The 22324-nt window shown below is 45.1% G+C and overlaps 1 protein-coding gene across 4 annotated transcripts in view; it reads left to right on the top strand.

The window, feature by feature from the left end:
* The window catches only part of Tmc7 (transmembrane channel-like 7), a gene marked incomplete at its 5' end in the record, with an annotated part of 44486 nt that overhangs the window by 6000 nt on the left and 16162 nt on the right, over positions 1-22324 (top strand). For all 4 annotated transcript variants that reach the window (XM_013518009.1, XM_013518007.1, XM_013518008.1 and 1 more), the window contains 6 exon segments: positions 7116-7356; positions 11375-11523; positions 14415-14582; positions 15946-16028; positions 18590-18735; positions 21481-21628. In XM_013518009.1, coding sequence (XP_013373463.1) covers positions 7116-7356; positions 11375-11523; positions 14415-14582; positions 15946-16028; positions 18590-18735; positions 21481-21628 — 935 coding nt within the window.

Here is a 22324-nt window from a genome sequence, read left to right as displayed (position 1 = left end):
TGTTTTGTTTTGTTTTGGTTTTGGTACTGGGAATTGAACTCCAGACTTTGCGCTTGCCAGACAGGTGCTGTGCCACTGAGCTATATCCCCAGCCCCCAGTTCTAGCTTTTATGACCCTCTTAAAAGGGAATGTCTTAGGAAAGAGACATTCTCGTTTCTGTGACCATTTGAGCCATGCTATTTATTTCCCCTGCTATCTGTTAAACCCATTCATTTGGTGACGAGTCACCCTTGAATGTGTTGTGGTAGGGTGGGATGTTCCTGCAATCACGCAGCTCATTTTCAGGCTGGATTTCTTTTTGAGGAACCCGCCCTGACTTGAGCTATTTTCCCCCTCTGTCTAGAGGAGGCTCAGCTCTGCCTAGTGACTGGAGCCTAGATTAGACCTAAAAGCCCTGGGTGACTTTTTGTTTGCTTTTTCAGGAAGTGAAGACTTCAGAGGGATAAAAGGGGGAAACAGCTGTTCAGTGTTGAGAACCTTGCTGCAGTCTGGTTGCTTTTTCAAGGAGCATTGTTTGAGTCTGGGACCACCCAGGCCTTTTGCTAGGCCTTCCCAACAGCACGCCCTCCCAGAGGACGAGGCAGGTGGAGAGCCACTCCTGAGCCCGACCCTGTGCCAGGCCCCAGGAGCCAGTGGTGGGGCAGGCCGGCGGGGTCCCTGTGGGGCGCACAAAGCTGCAGCTTCACAGCGGCACAGTAGGCAGTGGGGAGGAAGAATAGGATAGATAAGTAGAACTACCCAACCGCTGGGAAGTAAACGAACCACATCAAGACAGAGGGGAACAGGGCTTGGTAGTGCAGGCCTCTAATCCCAGCACTCTGGAAGGCTGAGACAGGAGAATGGAAAGTTTGAGCCCAGCCTGGGCAACTCTGCGACTTAGTAAGACCCTCTCTCAAAATGAAAACTACGAAAAGGGCTGGGGACGTAGCTCAGTGCAGAGGCCCTGGTACTGTGGGGTCGGGGGGAACAAATAAAAAGCAAAGTGATTAGTGAAGGCTTCTTGTCATTTGTACTTCCAGGAAAACCAGAACTCTCTTTCGGAGGGAAAAGTCCTCTCCACAAAGGAGGAGCTTGGTCCACATCAGGGAGATCCCCACTGTGAATTTGAAATTGTCGTATATGTTATGTTTATCAGTAAAGAACTAGGTATAGCCTACATGAGTCTAGTACGATACTGGAGGCTTTGTTCTATGCCAGAGCCCTGAGGATATAGCCTATGGCCATATGCAGTCTGCCATCTATTTTGTAAGTAAGGTTTTATGAGAAAACCTGGGAATTCATTTGTAGATTGCAAGTAACATTTTTTCTTGCTACAACAACAGAGCTGAATAGTTAGGACAGACTGAATGACAAACATTGGGCTTTTCTCTGAGCATTTTACATATGAGCCCCTGAATCATCGTCAGGACAGATGTGTGAGGAGGGAAATGTTCCCACTGGGAAAAACTGAGGTACAGAATCATCAAGAAACTTGCCAGACTCACACAGTGGCAGGTGAAGCTGGGGTTGGGACCCAGGCAGGTGGCTTTGGAGGCTGGGCTCTGTTTCATGCCTTGCCACCTTCCCTGCCAGACAGCCCAGGAATTTAGGGCTTTCTTGGAGGCCCACAGACCTGCATGTACGTCTGCTCTCAATTAGTCACTGCTCCTGGGTACTGTTTGCTCATCTGGCTGTAAAATGTGGGACCGAGCCAGGTCCGGCCGCGCCCAGGTGCCTGCTGCTGTGACTTAGGCTGTTGCGACAGGAGGCAGACAGAGGTGGCTCCTGGGGCTCAGGCTGTTAAGGTCTTCAGTAAGAACATGTCCTCTGTCCTTGACTTGTGAGGAACAGGAAAGAAGCTCATGGTAGGTTTGCTGTTACACCTCAGCCTGCAAAAGTTACAGCCACAATGCAGGGTAAGTGCTTCCTTCAGATACAAAAGACATTAAATTGGTGTCTGTACATATGTGTGTAGGGAAATGTGTGTCGGGGGAGAAAGCATCTGTAGAGTTCAGCGCAGTCCTTGGTGTCCAGCCTCCACAGGGGTCTTGGGACGTAGCCCCTGAGGATGAGAGGAGTGTGCTGTAATTCTCACCGCAGGGGGCGGGGGCCTGGACCCCGTGACCCACAAGGTCCCATCTTACTCAAAGTTTCCATGATCCTGTGCGCGGGAAACAAAACTCTTTGGTGAAGTCAGCAACCAAATACGGTTGGACTGGCCTCTTGGCAAGTACTCTGGGGAGCTGGTGGTGGCATTAGTGCCACTTAGATCATACTTGGCCCACGTCCTGGGAGAGTTCACGTGCTTTGGTAGGATTTGATGCCCTGTGGAAAGAACTGCCAAGAACATCAGGAAGCTATGGGTGCTTGAAGATATGCCCCCCCTGCTCTTTCCCTCCCTTCCTCCCTCTCTCCCTTCCTTCCTTCCTTCCTGCCGGTGGGGGCTTTCTAGGAGTGACAGTGTTCTAAGCCTCAGAGAAGCTCCTTTTGTCTTTAGCCAGCAGCAATACCAGATGTCGGGACAAGTAGTTGTGCCTGCCCGTGTCCCTGACTCCTGTAGTTACCCAGTCATCCTCCTACCTCAGTAATAGCCTCCTAATTGCTGAAATCTAGCTTCAGTTCTAGGCATCCCTGGATGGAAGCACCCTGATATCTGAAATATGCTCCCCCAGCTCCCTGTGTAAAGGTCAACAAACAGCCCATACTCTGGCCATGCATCCCCATAGCTGAACCAACTCGGGATATCTGACAGTAGCTGGCATGAGTTGTTCTGGTTCTCCTTTAAAAATGAGCTAGCCAAGGCCCAGGCAGCTGGGGTGACCTGCCTTTGAAAGGAGCAGAAACCTGGTCTTGTCTTGATGTCAAAGGAGCGAACAAATCCTGGTGTCTGGGCTTCAGTTTCCCTGGTGAAAAGCCAGGGCAGTGCAGCCTCCTGTGCCCACCTGTGCAGGTAGGCGTGAGAAACCAGGTGAGGTCATACTTTAAAAAGCGTGTGGTGTGTATGCAAACAAGAGCAGATGGATGCTAATTATAAAAATAATGATGCCTTTACCAAGGAATAGTCAGATTTTATTCTTACCTCTCTCTGTACTAGGGATTGAACCCGGGGCCTTCACACTGAGCTACATTCTCAACCTTTTTTAAAATTTTAAGATAAAGTGTAAGTCTATAAGTTGCCCAGGCTGGACTTGAACTTGTGATCCTTCTGCCTCGGCCTTCCAGAATCCTGTGATTACAGGCGTGTGCTGGTCAGATTTTATTGTTGTTTTTGAGACAGGGTCTTGGGGGTAGCTCATGTTGGCCTCGAACTCATTTTGGTCCTCCTGCCTCAGCATCCCAAGTGCTGGGGTTACAGGTGTGCACTATTACACCTGGCTGATCAGGTGATGTTAATTTAAAGATAAGGAACTTCCCCAGAGTGACCAAAAAGGCACAGAGATCATTTGTCTTGGATGGCAGCCATTTGAAAATGATTTTCCACCATGGATTCCTTCTTGGTGATGGGAACAGAGCAATTTCACTGGGTTGAGAGGGTGAAGACCAGTTTATTTCCTAATTTGTTTGGAAAGCATTTCTGCATTTACGAAGCACTTTCACATCCGTGACCCACTGAACCATTTCACGGGGGAAGGCGACAGCTCTGGGGTCTCATAAGCCGTGATAGGGCCCTAGGTCCAGTGCTTCTTAGTTTTGTAAGTGGGCAGCCAGCTCAGTCTCTTCATCTGTGAAGCAGGGGTGCTTCTGTTCCAGGAGTAGTTGGGATTATTCGGCACGGTGATGCATCACCGAGTACTCGGCATAGCCAGACATCTCCGTCAGTGCTCACTTGATGTTTGTAACTCTGTCCTCACCATCACGCAGAGGAGGTCCTGAGCATTATCCCTCCTTCCTGAGATGGGAAAGTGTGACTCCAGCATGGCTTTGTCTCTCCTGGGGTGACTGACAGCGAGTGACAAGCCACAGCGTTTCAAGCCAAGCCAGGCTCTGGCTCTGCCCTGGGTCCCTGACCCTGCAGTTGCTGAATATTCAGTAGGTCACTGCTGCTCTGTGGTCAAAGACCTTTGTTCCTGGTTAATAATAGTTCTTTGTTGCTGCCCAGAGAGAGGAGTGGCTCCTTGCAGCCCTTGGACCTTGCTGCCTTCAGAGCCGGGCGTGTGTGTCACATCAGGGTGTGCTGGGCCGGGGAAAAGAGAGGGTGATCAGCAGAGCCCCAGGCGTGTGCGTGTCTGTGTGTCATTCTTGTGCAGTTTGTTCTGTTGTGTCTGAACATGTCAGAGAGGCAGAGAGCACAGGCTTACTCATCATTGCAGGGGCCTTGACTGGTATCCCCAGTCCTCTCCTGGCCCTTTGTTCAACTGGGGCATCTGAGGAGCCTGCTGTGTGCCAGGAGCTGCACTGAGACCCCCCTTGTGACCACTTTTGATTCTGTAAACAGCCAGTGTGCCCAGGCCTGTCCTTAGCGTCCCAGTTTAAAATATGGTCAAGCTGGGTATGGTGGTGCAGGCCTGTAATCCCGGCATTCTGTGCCGCTGGGGCCAGAGGATGGGAAGTTGGAGCACAGCCTGGGCAGCTTAGCCACTTAGTGAGACCCTGTCTCAAAATTAGGAAAAGACTGGAACTATAACTCAGTGTAAAGGCCCTGCGTTTGGTCCTTAGTACGGCAAACAAGTAGCAAACAAACATGGTCAGACCGTGACACCTCCATCCCAGACCCCTTGAAGGATTCCGATGCCTCTCAGTCAGATCTGAGGGTCACACTACAGCCTGCAGAGCCTGATTGGGTCTGCAGGCCTATCTGACCTCTCTGAGCTCTGCTTTTCCATTGTCCTGTTCCAGAGACCTATTGTCCCTTCACGAACTTCCCTGTACATTGTAGCTTAAACTGTGTGTGATTTCTGCTGATTGTGTGCTCTAGAAATTCAGCAGGGTGCAGAGGAGACAGCCCGCAACCCTGCACGTGGTGCCTGCCAGGGCCGCAGCTTCTCAGATGGCCCCTTCCCGGGGGCTGGGTGGAAACCTGGAGCTGAGTTTGTCTCCCTGTGGGCTCCGGGCCTCTTCTTCTCTGTGTGGGCCCAGCACAACTGGACTTCCATGCGGCAGCCCTGTGCCTCAGAGCACAGAAGTGGAAGCGGACTTGGTGTCACAACTGGGAGTGCACCGCTTCCCTTGCATCCTGTGGTTAAAACAAGTCACAGGTTCTGCTCAGATTTAAGGTGAGGAGACCAGGGAAATGTTGGTTGAGTCCTCGAGGGTCTCAGGAGTCTTTGAAGGCTCCTGTCTGTTCACTCTCCTGTATCACATGCCTGCATGCCCTTCCATAGAGATGCCATGTATCCCCCTGCCCCAGGACCTTTGCACTTGTTTCCCTTTGCACAGGCATATTTACTGCCTGCTTACTGTCTGACCTCCCTCTCTCCCACCTAAGAATATAAGTGCCATGAGAGTAGGACCTTTGCTTTGTTCACTGTAGTAACCCTAGCTCCAGACAGGATACACGGTAGATGTATTTGTTGAATGAATATTTGACCAGGAAACTGAAGTAATTTCCCCAAAGACACATAGCTCATAATGGACAGAGCAGGATTCAGACCCAAGCAGTTGAGCCTCTAATGTGCCGTCATGGGAGCTTTGCTGTCCGTGCGGTAACTGCTTGGATAATGATGGCTATCTCCTTCCTTCTGTCCCTGGATCCTCCTGTCTGGCCTCAGTGTCCTTCCTATAACTAAAACCTGAGAAGGCGTAAAACTCTCCTTGAAGGTGGATTCTCTCATCTTTGACAGGATGCTCCACTGTCTTAGAGCACCTCAGAGGCACAGGGAATTGTCACCCCGCAGCTGTGGTCTGATGTAGTAGAAGGAATATGGGTTTTAGTGTCAGATACCTGATTCTGCGCCCCCGCTCTCAGTTACAGGTTGTGTGACACAGGCAGGTGAGGGATGCCCCTCACTCTTCTGTCCATCCAGTAGGTTTTTACTGAGCACTTATTCTGTGCCAAGGACAGTGTAGGTCCTAGGTCATGATGGTGAAGACATCAACATGGTCCCTGCCCTCTGGGAACTTCTAGTCTGATGGGAGGTGTACGTTACGCACATGTGTGATCACACAAATACATAGGGAGTGGCAGATTGTGATTAATGCTGTCAAGGACTTACTGGGAAAATGTATAATAAGGCATCTATAACAGTACAGGGAGGCAGGGATAGTTTCCCTGGGGAAGTGACATTTGAGTAGGAGTATATAGGATAAAGAGTTAGAACAGGTTTGTTCCAGGCAAAGGGAACAGCATCTACAAAGGCTCTGAGGAGGAGGGAGCTGGACCTGCAGTGGCATCTGAAAGTTCCTAAAAAATGTGTCTGGAGGGTTGAGAGGCTGCAGGGCCAGAGTAGGGGGAAGGAGTCAGATCATGCAGGAGTTTGAGCACCTGGGCAAGGGATCAAGGGACCCATCAGTGGGTTATTTTCTCATCTGTAACATGGGGGTAATAATAGTATGAGCTTCAGCACTGTGTGGTCACCAGAGATCGGCTGGCTGAACGCTGGTCTGGGCTGTCTTCTCCTCCATCCGGCAGGTCACCATGGACTTGTTCTGCCTCCAGAGAGGAGCAGAAGCCTGCGTGGCCTCTCTCCCGCTGTGTTGTTTATCTAGGCCGAATCCCAGGAGTTTATGCGACTCTCCTAATGTGCCTGACTCGTGGGAGATGCTGTTGGTGCTCCTGTTGTTGAAGTTGTTACTGACATGTATCTGCATAGTGCATTATGCATTTTGCATAGTCAGTATGTTATTATACCTGCACTGTGTGAGGATAGTTGGAGCAGATATTCCGAGCCCCATTTGACAAATGGGCTACACACTGAGCTAGTGACTGTGACCAAACACTTGAACTCAGATCTGTCATGCAACTTAAAGCATGTTTGCAAATCCAGCTGCAGAAAGTAAACCCATTTTCAGGTGACTTCATTGTGCTGAGCACCATCCTGGTAAATAAGATAAGATTCAAGGGCTTTGGTCACTGGCCCAGGCTAGAGACTCTCCCCTGGGTTAGGTTATGATCTCTAGGATCCAAGCCTCCTGTGCAGGTGTTCCTTTTGGTTCCCAAACTCTCTGGACTAAAGGACACTTTTCTTCTTTTACCCAGAAAACCTCTCTCTGGACTCCAGCAGCTTCTCTCCTGCTGTAAACTTCCTCCAAGAATTGCCAAGTTACCGGTCCATTGCGCGAAGGAGGACCACTCTCCTTTCCCGGGATAAGCAAAGTGGCACATTGCTGAAGCCGGCAGACTCCTACAGATCCCATCTGGAGGGAGAAATCACTGAAAACCTCAATAGCCAATCCATTCGGAAGTATGCGCTGAACATTTCTGAGAAGCGGAGACTGAGGTTTGTTAGGTGGCCACCTAGAAGCTGCATGGTGTGTGCTATAGGCAAGGGTGCATTCCGTGCATGGAATGCATTTCAAGAGCTCACCCAATTGAAACTTCGTTCTTTAGGCTATGCTAAGCTGCTGTGGCAGATATATACACATGTATACACAAATTATAAATGTATTTCCTGCTTTCATAAAGTCCTCGGTTCAGGTCAGTGTGGACTTTGTACCATTCAGGGACCCAGCCTCCTCTGTTTTGTGACTCTGCACCCTCCTCTCTCAAAACTTTATGTTCTGGATCTGGCCAGTGGAAAGGGATTGATATGGAAGAGTGAGTGCATAAGTTAGCTTCACGGTGCAACAAGTCACTCCACAGTTTAGCAGCTTAAACAAGCATTTCACAAGGCTACAAGTCAGCTGGACATCTCCAGTTTCAGTTGGACTCTGTGTGTATCTGTGGTTATTGCTGGTTGGGCAGGTGGCTCGGCGAGCCCAGCTGGGGGTCAGTGGGCTTTAGGCTAATGGGGAAGGCTTCAGATGGGGTAATCACAGTCTCTATCTCTGTCAGGTCAGCACCACCTTGTTCACCTGGTGGCAGCTGGGGTCCAAGAGAAAAGCAGGAGCCTTAAGCCTCCTGGGGCTGGAGGGAGAGCATCGCTTCCACTGCATTCTGTGGTCTAAGTGGATCTCAAAGCCAGTTTAGATTCCATGGACAGGAGAAGAGATTCCCTCTCTTAGTGAAAAGAGGTGCACAGTCACGACACAGTGGAGCATGTATGTGTTAATCAGGGACTCCTGGGGGAGGTTATGAGGCAGGTCTAGAAGTTGCACATATCACTTCTACTTAGATTTCTACCACAGGGGTTAGTAATGCAGTCATATCTAACTGCCAGGGAGGCTGGGAAATGTCCTCACCAGTGCCAAAAAAGGGGAGAGTGGATTTTGGTGGTAGTTTACCGTTTCCTCTACTTCTGATGAATTCAAAATCTAGTTTTCCTTTATGCCTGATACAGTGATGTCAGAAGTAAGTATATCTGGTTAGCTCTCATTAGAGCCATCCAGGGACAGTGGTATAAATACTTTTGGAGATGTCCTCTGCTTTGTAGCTTTGAAAGCACATGAACCTTGGTGTGTTTAATTTTTTTTTTTTTTGGCAGGGTCTTGCTATGTAGTTCATGCTGGTCTTGAACTCCAGGCTGGCCTCAAACAGCTATCCTCCTGCATCAGCCTCCTAATTGCTGGGATTACAGGGAACCTTGGTGATTTTTATTTTTAATTTGAGGAGGAGTACTTGTAAGTTCAAAAAATTTGCAGATAAGTCAGGCTTTGTGAATATAGGCCTCTCACTAGTTAAGATTTTCACATTTTGAATTCTTGTAAAATATCACTGCTCTGGGCCCAAAATTTGCCAAATCCGGAGGGAGACATTTTTTTTCTTCCACACAGGGGCTTCCAGCCTAGTTGGTGAAAGGAAATTGGAAGACACAGGAGAGCAGGGGCCAGGTCTGTCTGGTTCCTCCTGCATTTCTAGAACATGGCAGAGAGCAGGGCACACGGTGGCAAGAGTGATGGCACCAATGGCTGGTAGCTCCTGGGCACTTGGTGCAGCCCTGGGCTGTTTGAAGCTCTTGGACATTGGGGCCAGATAGTTCTCTGCTGCGGGGCGCTGTCTGTGCATTGTGGGATGTTTAGCAATATCCTGGGCTCTAACAATTAGAGGTCAGTAGCCTCTTCCTCTCACAGTTTTGACAACTAAAAAGAAATTTACAATGTCCCTAGGTATTACCCACTGTCCCCGGGGACAAGTTCCTGGCTGGGCACCTGAAGCGGGGACTGAACACACCCCAGCCCTACGACGCCCTCCAGCTGCCCTGGATGCTCCTCTCCCCAGACTCCTCACATCTCCTCTCTTGCCTGTGAGCCCCTCCCTCCCTGCCCCCAGAGCCCCTGACTTGTTTCCTTCTTGCAGCTTTCCCCCCAGAGAGCTGTACTTGTAGGATGTCAGGATGTCTAGGCTCTGTCATGAAGGACCAGGCAGTAAATGTTTCAGGCCCTGCAGGCCACGGGGTCTCTGTGGCAGCTGCTTGACTCCGCGTTTGTAGCAGGAAAGCAGTAGAGGGTTCATAGTGAACCTCACCTGGCTCCACACCAGTCACCCTTCATTTTCAGACAGTGACATTTGAATTTTGTGTGATTTTCATGTCATGAAAAATTCTTGTTTTGATTTTTTTTTCACCATTTAAAAATGCTTACACCAAAAACAGCTTGCAGACGGGAGGGTTTAGTCCATGGCTTATTAATTGCCTATCCTGGTCCTAGACTGTCAGCACTCTCACTGGGACCTGTAGAATTGTGCCTGCCTGTAGGCCAGCAGTTCTTGCCGGAGGGCAATCTGAGTATTTGACTGGAGATGCATTTGATTGCGAGAACTGGCAGTCTGGACCAGGAATGGTACCAGACACCCTATAGTGTCCAGGAGAGCTCCCGCAGGAAAGGAGTACCCAGTCCCAAGTATCAGTTGTTGCGGATAAGAAGGTGGCACACACCTGTAATCCCAGCAGTCAGGGAGGCTAAGGCGAGTATGAGTCCCGCCTGGAAACTTAGTGAGTCCCTATGTCAAGATAAGAAAGGCTGAGTACATAGACCAGTGCAAAGGCCTTGGGTTCAGTCCCCAAAACTGGAAAAAAAAAGCCATTTCTGTGCCTGGCTTGTAAACATGTGAAAACAACTTGATAAAGATAGTAGGACGATGGAAGGATGGAGGTGTGAGGGGTTTCAACAGCAGGAGGAGGAAGAAACAAGGTGTAGATGCTCATAGAGTCGTAGGGGCTAATGCGAAGACCCCAAGGGCAGGAAATAGTGAAATCCATGCGGGAGGAGCCTCAAAGCCTGGGCCTGCCTGAGAGGGACCGGAAATTCCAGCCTAAAGGATGCTCCTTCTATTCTGTAAACAATGGTGGGCCATAAAGTTAGAACATACCTCTCTATATAACTGCTTGTTTATCTGTCTGTCATCTGTCTGTCCTATCTACCTGTCATCCATGCTCCGGGGAATGCAGCTCACTTCCCATGAATACAGGGGCAGTGCGTATTTTACTCACGTAACTATGTGTTCATTAGGTGGTGGATGCTTACTGAGAACCTAGTGTGCACAGGCGCTGTGCTCAGGGTTAGGGATGGCAGGAGAGGTGGGCAAAGCACATAGGGTCAGGACTGTCATGCAATCTACTGCCTGTGTCCCAGGCCCAGGACACAGCAGTGAATACCATACATCCTTGGCCTTTAAATACCTTGCAGTATATTGGGAGAGACAGACATTAATCGAACTGTTGCACAACTGAAGAAATGCGGTTTAAAAAGAAGGGTCTTTGGGGGGATAGGATGGGGAACTTAATTGACCCTGAAGGTGGGGAAAGAGGACAGGTGTGGCTCCACAGAGTGATTTTACTAGGTGCCACTAAGCAGCTGCTTGGTGTTTTCCCCACCCCAGCCACAGGGGCCTACTCAGCTACTCTCTGTCTCTGTAGACTTCCCAATGCTGGACATTCCATATAAATGAAGACACAGCATATGTGACCTTTTGTGTCTGCTTGTTTTTTCACTTAGTGTCATGTTTTCAAGCTTCTTTCAGTTGATAGCTTGTGTCAGGCCTTTATTCCTTTTATGGCTGAATAATATTCCAGTGTATCTATATACCACATTTTGTATATCCATTTTTCCATTGGTGGGGCATTTGGGTTGTTTATACTTTTTGGCCATTGTGAACAATACTATTGTGAACATAGGTGGCAGGTTTTTGTGTGTGAGAACCATGTTTTCAGTTTTTCTGGGATCATAACTGAAAGTAGCACTGCTGGGTCATAGGGTAATTCCATGTTAAACCTTCGGAGGAGCTACCCAAGTGTTTTCCACAGTGCCTGCATCATTTTACATTCCAGCACCCACATCTGAGGGCTCTTGGCTTGAGTTTTATTTGATGCCAAGTTTGGATGGTGCTGCCATTGTCATTGTGATGGTTCTTTTTTAATGCAGAGCCATTCAAGAGACCCAAATGAAGTATTTATCCGAGTGGGACCAGTGGAAACGGTACAGCAGCAAGTCATGGAAGAGGTTCTTGGAGAAGACTCATGAGATGACCCGGCACCTGGAGCTGTGGCGGGAGGACATCCGCAGCATAGAAGGTACGCAGCCTGCACCATGCCATCCCCTGCCCAGATGCTGCCTCTGCTGATGCCTCTGGACCTGGGAATGGTGCAGCTGAGTTTTCCGGAGCATGAGCTGAGACGGAGCATTTCTTTTGTTGGTGAATGTAGCAGCAGCTCACACTGAGGCTTAGCAAAACCTATGTCTTTGTAACCAGGAAAAGTCAGATATTTCCTGTTCCTGTGGTTGGTGGTGTTGTTTTGGAATGATGCCATTTATATAGTTTTCAGTAGGTTTTAGACTTGCCAGTAAGATCTTATTTTTTAATGTGCTAATGAAGATGTTTGTGTATTATTCCATCACAGATGTGTTTTTTTAATATTGTAATTAAATGTCTGCTTATATGTTATACATTGTTATTATACATTACCTTACATAAAACATTATTGTGAACCAGGATCACAGGCTGCACCAGACTGTCAAAGGGGCTCGTGGCTATGAAAATACTAAGAATCTCTATTTTCCCATAATGGCAAGAATTTGGGATACAATATGGTATTAGTCAGCTTGTGCTGCCACAACTAAATACCATCGTCTGGGTGGCTTAAGAAATAGATTTAGGGGCTGGGGATGTAGCCCTGTGATAAAGTGCTTGCTTAGAATGCATGAGGCCCTGAGTTTGATCTTCAGTGCTGCTATCAGGGAGAGGAGGAGCACAGCCCCTCTGGTGACTCTTCTTCTAAGGACACTAATCCCGTCATGGGGACCCTTTCCTCATGACCTTATCTGCCCTAATCAGCTCCCAAAACCCCTCTCCAAATGCCATCACATTGGGGGTTATGGCTTCAGCATATCTGGGGGGACTGCTTTTAGTCCACAGAAATTAGAAGTTGTGCTAAAATATAAAATTGGGGAGAGATATTTAATATTTGGGTGATACAGCAGAGTCAATGGGGAGATGCCTCTTAGAATTACATGTTTTCTACTATAGAGCAAAATTGATTTATAAGCATTGTCTCAAAACTGCTAAAATGGAAATTATTTGTAAAGTTTATAAGGAATGTGGGAGGATAAGTGGAAGAAATTATTATTCTTATTATAACTATTTAAAAAATATAAACTACCACCAGTAATTTACTCAGTCCACTAGCTTCTTATTGTTTTATATGCAGAATGCAAACACTTTCTTAAGGTATTTCCATTGTATAAAAATACCACATCTTTTTTATCTGTTCCTCAGTTGATGGACATTTGGGTTGTTTCCAAGATCTAGCTATTATAACTTGTGCCGCTATAAACATGGGTGCACATGCATTGCTGTAGTATGATGTTTTTAATTCTTCTGGGAAGATACCGAGAAGGGCAATGGCTGGGTCAAATGGGAACTCCAATCTTAGTTTTTTGAGGAATCTCCACACTGATTTCCACAGTGGTTGCACCAGTCTAGACTCCCACCAACAGCCAAGAAGGATTCCTTTATCCCCACAGCCTCTCCAGCATTTGTTATTGGTTGATTTCTTGATAATAGCCATTCTTTTTGAGATAAGGTGGAATCTCAGTGTTGTTTTAATTTACATCTCTTATGCTAAACATTTTTTCATATATTTATTTGCCATTTGTATTTCTTCATCTGAGAAGTGTTTATTCATCTCAGATGTCCATTTTTGGATTAGGTCTTTAAATTGGGAGGTCTGAGTTTTTTAAGTTTTTTGTATATTCTTGCCGGTAATCCTTTGTCTGAGGAACAGCTGGAGAACATTTTTTCCCATAATGTGGGTTGTGTCTTCACTCTGTCAGTGGTTTCTTTTGCTGTGCAAAAGCTTTTTAATCAGATGAGATCCCAGATAGGACCTTTCTTAATCTGATCTTTAAAATCCATAAAAATTTTATAGCAAACATCATATTTAATAGAAATATGGAAAACTTTGCTCTTGAGATTGAGAATGAGGAAAAGATGTTAACATTGTGGAATCTCCTCAGCATCATCCTGGAAGTCTGGGCCAATATAGAATGATGAGGTAAGAGGGGACAATAATTGGAAAGCAAGACATAAGATGTCCCTTTTTTGTAGATGACATGCTACATATGACATGCTACCAGCAGGAAATAATAAGACAAAATATTAGAATTATTTCTATAACAGTGGCAAACATGTAGGAAATGAAAATTTTATAATATATTTTAAAATAGAATTTTAAAAATGAAATAACAGGAATTTATCCACAGAAGGATAAATAACACTTGTGTACAGAAAACTCTAAAATATTATTAATACAAAAGAAGACCTAAGTATATCATGTTCATGGCTTAATGTGAAGACTCACTATTATAAAGATATCACTTGATCTATAATCCCAGAGACTCAACACTGGGTGTGTATATATGTGTGTGTGTTTGTGAAAATTAATATATTCATTCTAACAGGTATGTAGAAATGCAAAATACACAGAATACCTAGCACAATTTTGAGGAAAAACAAAGCTGAAAAATATATCATATATCAAATCTTACTATAAATATGCAATAATTAAAATAGTCTAGTGTTGGTGTAAGGACAGATGAATAGACTCAGGGAATGGGACAGAATTTAGAAAAAGATATATATCAGTTATGTATATATATATACCTCAGTTCTAAGTATATTATTTTCCAGATAAAGGGGAGGAGGAGAGGATAGAAATCACTTAATGGTATTGAGATAGTTGAATATTTATATGAGAAATGATAAATATGGAACCCCCACTGCCATTCTCAATTGATTAATTCAGGATTGATTGTGGATCTACATGTGAAACATTAAACCACTAGCAAATAGAGCTTTAAAGCCAACAGTAGGAAAACATGTTTCTGATTTCTCTGGCTGATTGAATGTACAGTATGTAGTAGGTCAGTACTCCTGGTCAGTGATGTCCAAATTTCTTTTTTCCAGGGAAATTTGGCACCGGGATTCAGTCCTATTTCTCTTTCTTGAGGTTCCTGGTGTTGCTGAATTTGGTGATATTCCTGATCATCTTTGTGTTGGTTTTGCTGCCAGTTTTTTTCACCAGATACAAAATCACCAATAGCACCTTTGTGTCCATTCCATTGAAAGATACAGGTAAGTTTACAGCCTAGTTTACTTGTTAAATGTTCTTTTCACTGTGTTCCTCACTGCTGTGCTTTCTTTGCTAAGAATCTTTGTTCTAAGTTTCAGGTTACTGTATTACTCAGGATGAGCTAGGTTATGCTGCATAAACAAATAGTCCCATAACCCTCACTGTCTAATAACTGCAGAGATTTATTTCTCACTCACAGTCCGTATTCATCTTGAGCTGGTAATCTTCACTCTGGAGCCCAAGCTTGTGGAGCAGCCACTAGCTAGACCCTTGATAGTCATTGTGACCCACACAAAAAGGACCATGGCCAACATGTGCTAGCTCCTGACCCTTCTGCCTGGAGGTGACACACAGCCCTATTTCTGCCACATCTCATTAGCCGCAGGAAGTATCCTATCCCACTGACATTGAGCTTGGCTACAGGCCTTGTTTTGTCTAGTGAAGTGTTTGTGTGAAACACCTGTTTGTGATTAGCTCACCTATTGTGCTCCTGTGTCTTCCATGAGAAGAGTGTGGGCTAGGTGACCATCACCTGTTCAGGCCAGATCCAGATTGAGATCACATGGGACAGACCTAAGTCCAGTTGGAGCTCTAGGCTCTCTCATGGCTCAGCCTGACCAGCTGAATGAACTCAAGCTTCAGGTCCATGCGTGAGAAAATAACATTTCATCTTCTTGGTCCCTGGAGCTTTGAGATTGTTTATTGCATAGCAGTAGCTGACTGATGAAAAGGGAAAAGTCAGTTATCCAAGATTAAGGTAGCATCACTAAAACTAGTGTTTAAATTTTTGTTAAATAATTATGTAAAGATGTATTTCTGAGTGAAATTCAGTGGTTATTGGACACATGTAGAGATCTATCTATATTAGATGTGCTTAAAAGTGGGATAATAAAGCCAGGTATGATGGTGTACGCTTGTAATTCCAGCAGTCTGGAAGACTGAGGCAAGAGGATCACAGTTTGAGCCCAGCTTGGGCAACTTAAAAACTTAGCAAGATCCCATGTCAAAATAAAAAATTAAAAAATGGGACGATAACAATTAGTACATCAATAACATATCACAAAACATATACAAACATGAACCCTAATGCACATTTATAAGCCGAAAATGCCCCACCCACAAAATGTACAGAAAAGATATACATTCCTAAGTGTGTAGGGAGAATAGTGAAGGAAATGCTAGAAATAGAAGGAATGCTACTGTTCTTTTGGAAATAGAAAATCACAAATACACAAACACTTCCATGTACAACTGTGCATCTGTGAGACATATTTAAATGTGTATAGTGATGGTACAAAATTGTGAGACAAATTACAGTAATTGTCAGACTGTTTCCAACAAATGTTCTTGTTCTTTTTCTTGCAGATATGCAGTGTACAGTCTATCCAGTAAGCAGTTCTGGACTCGTCTACTTTTACAGCTATATCATAGACTTGCTTTCTGGCACTGTAAGTATTTAACCTAATGCTTTGTTTGGACCTGCAAAATCCTAAAAGTAGGTTAAAGATCAGTGCTGTGAGTGTCTGCAGTGAGAGCTAAACACAAGTGTGGACACGCGAGCCAGGAAATCCAAACAGATTCAAGGTTACTCATCAGCAAGAAGGCTCAGCCACTGGGTGTGTACAGGAAACAGGCTTTGCCGCTGTCAGCCCCGGCCCTCCCCAGGCCCCCGCCATCCTCAGATTGACCTGCAACAGAATGCTGAGGGCCCCACAGAAAGAAGTGTCGGTGAGGATGAGCCAGGACAGAATTAGTATCTTTCTCTCTCTTATTGAAAACCCTAGACCACAGTGGATGAAGACTGTGGCACCTCCATCCAGAGATTGCACACAGAGACACGTGTGATGCACACATTTGTCATACACATCATGTGCACACGCACCTAGTCCTGTACATGGGTTCCTTGAAATCCCTCCCAAATCTGTTAATCTCAGGTAAACACCTTATGCTCCAAAGTGGAATGCATGTTATTCTTACAGTTATTCCAAATGGCTTTTATCTTCATTGAAAAATAGTTCTGTGTGGGTTGTTTTTATTTGTTTGTTTGTTTGTTTTTGCCATTCTGGGGACTGAACTATTTTCCCAACCTTTTCATTTATTTTGAGACAGGGTCTTGCTGAGTTGCTAAATTGCCCAGGCTGGGACCAAATTTGTGATCCTTTCAGAGTCCTGGGATTGCAGTGGATGCCATCACAGTGGAATTACAATGGTTGCCTGCCTCTGTGTGTGTTTTTGTAACTTTTTTTTTTTTTGGAACCGGGACTCAAACTTAGGAACTTGCAGTTGCCAGGCAGGTGCTTGTGCCGCTGAGCTATATCCCTGGCCCCTCTCTGTGTTTTTTTATCCCCTTTTTTTCCAAGCAAATAATAGATTACAGTTATGAAAAGTTACCATCACTATAGTCTCAATAAGGATTTCCCAACTTGATCACTGCTACATTTTGCTCCAGATTACTGTTTGTGATGGGTGCTGTCCGTGCATTGTAGGAGGTTGAGCAGTGTCCCTCGCCTCTAGCCACTAGATGGCAGTAGCAGGCCCCAGGTTATGACATTGAAAAATGTCTTCAGCCATTGCCAAATGTTTCCTGGGGGATAAAATCGCTCCTGGTTGAGAACTGCTACTCTAGATATTTCATACATACATGTGAAGATTGAGCATTTCCAATCTGAAAATCTAGAATCTGATTTGGGAGCATTTTGGATTTTCAGGTTAGGGCTGCTTTACTGGTGAATTCTGTTCCAATATTTCCAATTCTGAAAATATTTCCAATTCTAAAAAACCCTGAAATCTGAAACTTTTCTGGTCTCAGGGATTTCACATAAGTGGCATTCAGTCTGTATATAAAACTATCTTTCTGACAATTACCGGTGCAACGTACCATGTTATTGCACTTCGACTTTTCTGAATATAAATAAGTAGAAAGCCTTGTATTTGTCCACTGCATTTGATTTTGAGAAAGTGTTTCTATATCTCTAAACTCATATTTTATGGGAACAACTCAGAGGAATTGTTGGGTATGCAAATAAGAATGGAAGCTATGCAAATGAGAAAAAAGTCAGTGACTCACCCAAGGTCACACTGAAGGCAAATGAGTTTGTTATTCATGTGATGTGGGACAGGATTTCCTTCCTTCTTAAGGCTGAGCTATATCTGATCATATGTATATTCCACATTTTGTTCCAGGCTTTGAAGATTTAACCCTCTTCTAAACACTTCATTGTCTTGGCTTATACACTTAAATCTTTGACCAATTTTAAGCTAGTTTTTATGTACAATGTGAGGGTGGAGTTCAACTTCATTCTTTTGCATGGTGCAGTCTGGTTGTCCAAATATGATTTGTTGAAAACAGTATTGTTTCCTTTTATTAAATATTAATTGACCACAGATGAGACATTGGTGCATTTCTGGACTCCCAGTTCTATTCTGTCTTTGTATATGTCTATTATTTTGCCAGCACCACACTGTCTTGATTACTGTTGCTTTTATAGTGAGTTTTAAAGTTGGAACATGTGAGTCCTCCAACTTTGTTCTTTTACACAGTAATTTTGGCTATTCTGGGTCCCTTGACATTCCATGAGACATTTAAGATCAGGTTTTCAGTTTCTACAAAGAAGCCAGCTGGGATCCTGGTAAGGACTGTGTTGAATCTGTAGATCCATTTGGGAAATGTTGCCATGGAGGCCCTGATCCATGAACATGGGATATTTTTCTGTTAGTTTTCCAAGTATAAGATTTACTCTTCTTGTGTTAAATTGATCCTTAAGTCTTTCATTATTTTTGATGGGATGGCACATGGAACTATTTCCCTAATTTGAATTTTGGATGATTCACCTGAGTATTTTAATGCTCAGGTATTAGTAGTGCCTATTTCTCTGGGGCTGTTCTGGTGTCAAGGGATACAGTGATGAATAGAGTTATTTCAGTGTGAGTTCCTTGAGGCAGAAACTACTCTTCTAGTTACCTGTACTGAGCCGACCAGGCTGACTTCATACCCTTGGCTTTGTTTCAGGGCTTCTTGGAGGAGACCAGCCTCTTTTATGGACATTACACCATTGATGGTATAAAATTTCAGAACTTCACTTATGATCTTCCCTTGGCTTATTTGATAAGTACAATTGCCTACCTGGCCCTGAGCCTCCTTTGGATAGTGAAAAGGTAAGTGTATCTTGTCATTGCATTCTCCTTGAATTACTCTTGCTGGCTGCAGTCTTTTGGAGCTCTGTTGGGTCTGAAAGCATTGCCCAAAGGATGAGCAACTCTTGGGTGGGCTTAGTGAGGAAGAGGTTTTTGAGTATATTAGCAACTGAGAAGACCTAGAGGATAGTGAAGTCAGAATTTGGGAGTTGGTGTTGCACCCTGAAGTTCTTCAGCCAGTTGTTATTGAACATGTCTGGCAGTTCCACACCCCTCCTCCCACACCCCTTATCTTCGCTTTGCTATTTATGTTAGTTAGCTCTCCATTGGGTTGCTAGTGGCAGAAACCCAGCTCTGGCTAATGGTGACCGAGGGGAACTGAGTGACGCACAGATCAAAGGAAAGGAGGAAAGCCAGTTACAGAAGGACAGAGAAATAGCTGTGGGTTAGGAATAATATCAAAAGCAAGCAAACAAACAAACAAAAAAACCAACAAAGGCAAGCGCTCCTGCAGCTTGAGTCTCTAGTGTGGTGGCAGCTTTCTTAAGTAGTAAGAAGTAAGGCCTCTCACAGTCACCCTCAGCCTGTGACTCCCTGTGTCACAGGTGCAGAAATCCTTTGAGGACTCGTTAGCTCTGGTTCATTGAGGTGCCCAGTCCTCCGACCCCTCGTCTGCAGCCAGGGGGTTAGGGTCAGGATTACATGGCATTTCCCAAATTTGGTGAGAGAGAGAGCGCAGCTGGCAAGAAAAAACGGTTTTATGGTTGGGACCTGAAATGCGCCCCAAGACCACCAGCCTATAGCACTGTTGGGAGGGGGCGTACCATGCAGGAGGGGCCGAGTGGGGTCGCGTGCCGAGGGGACATGGACCTGGCTTTCTCTCTTTCTGCTTCCTGGCTGCCATGAGGTGAGCAGCTTTTCCTCACTATGGTCTGCCTCACCCCAGTCCCAAAGCCAGGGCTGAGCAACCGAAATTCAAGCCCTGCAGCCTAAATAAATCTTTCCTCCTTTTGAGTTGATTTTCTCAGGTGTGTTGTCTGAGCGATGGGAAGCTAATACGGACAGAAACATTAATTCCTTCATTAACTTTAATAAACAACCATCCCACAGGGTACAGTGGCTCAAACATAGTAAAACTTGTCTTTCTATACCCCACACGATACGGAGTTAAACATCGTAGGTCTGATATCGTTTAGGAATGTGCATTTTGGGAAGGCATCTCAAGTGGTTCTGATGTACAATCTGGTGTGATCCTCTGGCAGAATTGATGGATCACAGTATTCCTTCCACTTCTGCTGTCCTCATCCCTCTCTAGCAAATTCTAAAAATAACCTGTTTCATCTAGAGGCCTATGCAAGACATTGGATGTTTTTATATCATCAATGCCAGGGTGTATTTTCCATGAAAGCAGTTGACTGAATAAAAATTGTGAAATATGTAAGAGTTGCATCTGGCCTGAACAGGTGCTCACAAAGTGTTTGTTTCATTTACTATTTAAATCATTTATTCATGCATGTATCCACTGGTTCAGCAAAGCATGGTCTAGGCATTGTGCATATAAAGGTGGCAAGATAAACAGGGCATCCTCAAAGAATTTATAATATAGTCAGAGTGAAAGGATATAAGCAGTAAATGGATAAGCAAGAGGATTTTGGGTTAGGTTCATTGCTGTCAAAGAAATTAAAGGGACTGATTTGAAGTAGGGGTTACAACTTTAGATGGGGAGATGCGGAATCCCAGAGGAGATACTGGAGCTGAAATCTGAAGGATGGGGTATTTGTTCTGTTACTGTGACAAAAACCATAAGATAGTTTACTTAAAAGGAGGAAAGGTTTATTTTGGTTTGTGGTGTCAGAGGTTTCAATCCACGGTCACTTGGCCCTGTGACTCTGGCCTGCAGCAGTATAGTAAATCATCGTGGGAGGGCGTGACAGAGGATGCTTGCCTCATGGCAGCCAAGAAGCAGAGGAAAAGGGGAAGAGGCCGATCCTCAATGTCCCTTTCATGGGCACACCCCTCTCTAACTTCCTTCTACTAGGCCCCATCTCTCTTAAGTGTCCGTCACAGTCCAGCAGAGCCTTGGCTGGTGACCAAGCCTTCAGCACGTGGGCATCTGAGGGGACACTCCAGATCCAGTCTATAGCAGATGGCAAGGAGCCAGCCGTGGGAAGTCAGGGGAAGAACCGTACCCAAAGAGAGTAGGCTAAACTGTCAAGTACAGAGGCACAGAGGCACAAGCAGGGATTTGTAGTTTCATGAAGGTGTGAAAACTGTTACAAGAGAGTGGCCACGTGGGAGGAGACTGGACAGAGCTAGATCACGTAGCTTCTCTAGTTTATATTAAATGGTCTGGGAATGGAAAAAGAAGGAAAAAAATGGAAACAAACCTTTTGTAAGTGGGGAGGGGAGAAGGGGTTGAACGGGGGGAGGCGAATGGGAAAAAAAAGAGTCAAGTTCTATGCTGTACTGGTACAAATTCTCCATGATGAATGTGATCATTATGTTGTTTAAGTTGTACCAGTAAAATCTGATTGGAGGAAAAAAATGGTCTGGGTTTTGTTCCAGCTATGATAGAAGTTGTTTTTAGGTGGATAAACAGATGTGATTTTCAACAGTGGGATACCTGGCTAGCTGCCACATAGAGAACTGTCTGAAATTTGACCATGTCAGAATGTGCCAAACATACAGCCATGTGCAACTTCTCGGATTTCAGATGAAGCCAATTCATGGGCCTGTATTTTGCCGATACTTGTGTTTTGGGGGCAGGTCAGTGGAGGGGTTCAAAGTCAACCTGATTCGGAGTGAGGAGCACTTCCAGAGTTACTGCAACAAGATCTTTGCTGGCTGGGACTTCTGCATCACCAACCGCAGCATGGCCGACCTGAAGCACAGCAGCTTGCGGTATGAGCTCCGAGTGAGTGCTGCTGGGTCTTCCCGTGGGGGTTCTCCCAGCCGGGTCATGCCTCAGAAGGCCAAGTGTGCAGCTTGTACAGGACCTAGGTGGGGGCCAGGCTGTCTCAGGTGCTCAGCAAGCTTCTCCTGTGTTGTTTTCAAGAGCTTTCTGCAGTGTACAGCTTATTGGGGTTGATGGCCTTGAACCTAAGGTGAGGACACACATGAGTGGGAGAAGACAGTGTCTTTTCTCCACCTGCTGCTGTCTAACATTGTTATGTTCTCACCTGCTGAGACCTGTCATAGACAATGCTTATACTGGAGAAACTGGACTGAAGAGGAAATGCTATGATAGGTTAAAGTGGAAAGATCATGAAAAAGTACAAGAAAATTTCTAAATTAATAAGGAGTAAAGGAGTAATGAGTAGCATCTTGGTCAACACCCTCCCAAACAAAAAAAGGAAGAAGGGGACAAGCAAATTAAAAGCTTAATAAAGTAAGGAGGAAGGAAATAAATGTACTGTTTCTTACGCTGAATATGAACAGATCATATTTTTCCATTAAAAAGCAGAGACTATGGGATTGGGTTAAAAAGTAACATCTACTTACATGCTATTTCAAGTATATATATATGTGTGTGTGTGTAAATGATTTAGTGACCTTAGTTTATATATATAAACTAATTTTTTATATATGTTTTATATATAATTTTATATAT

Source organism: Chinchilla lanigera, unplaced genomic scaffold (genome assembly GCF_000276665.1).
Source record: "Chinchilla lanigera isolate Chin_1 unplaced genomic scaffold, ChiLan1.0 scaffold00041, whole genome shotgun sequence".
NCBI classification, from domain to species: Eukaryota; Metazoa; Chordata; class Mammalia; order Rodentia; family Chinchillidae; genus Chinchilla; species Chinchilla lanigera.
This window is presented reverse-complemented; position numbering and strand designations above follow the sequence as displayed.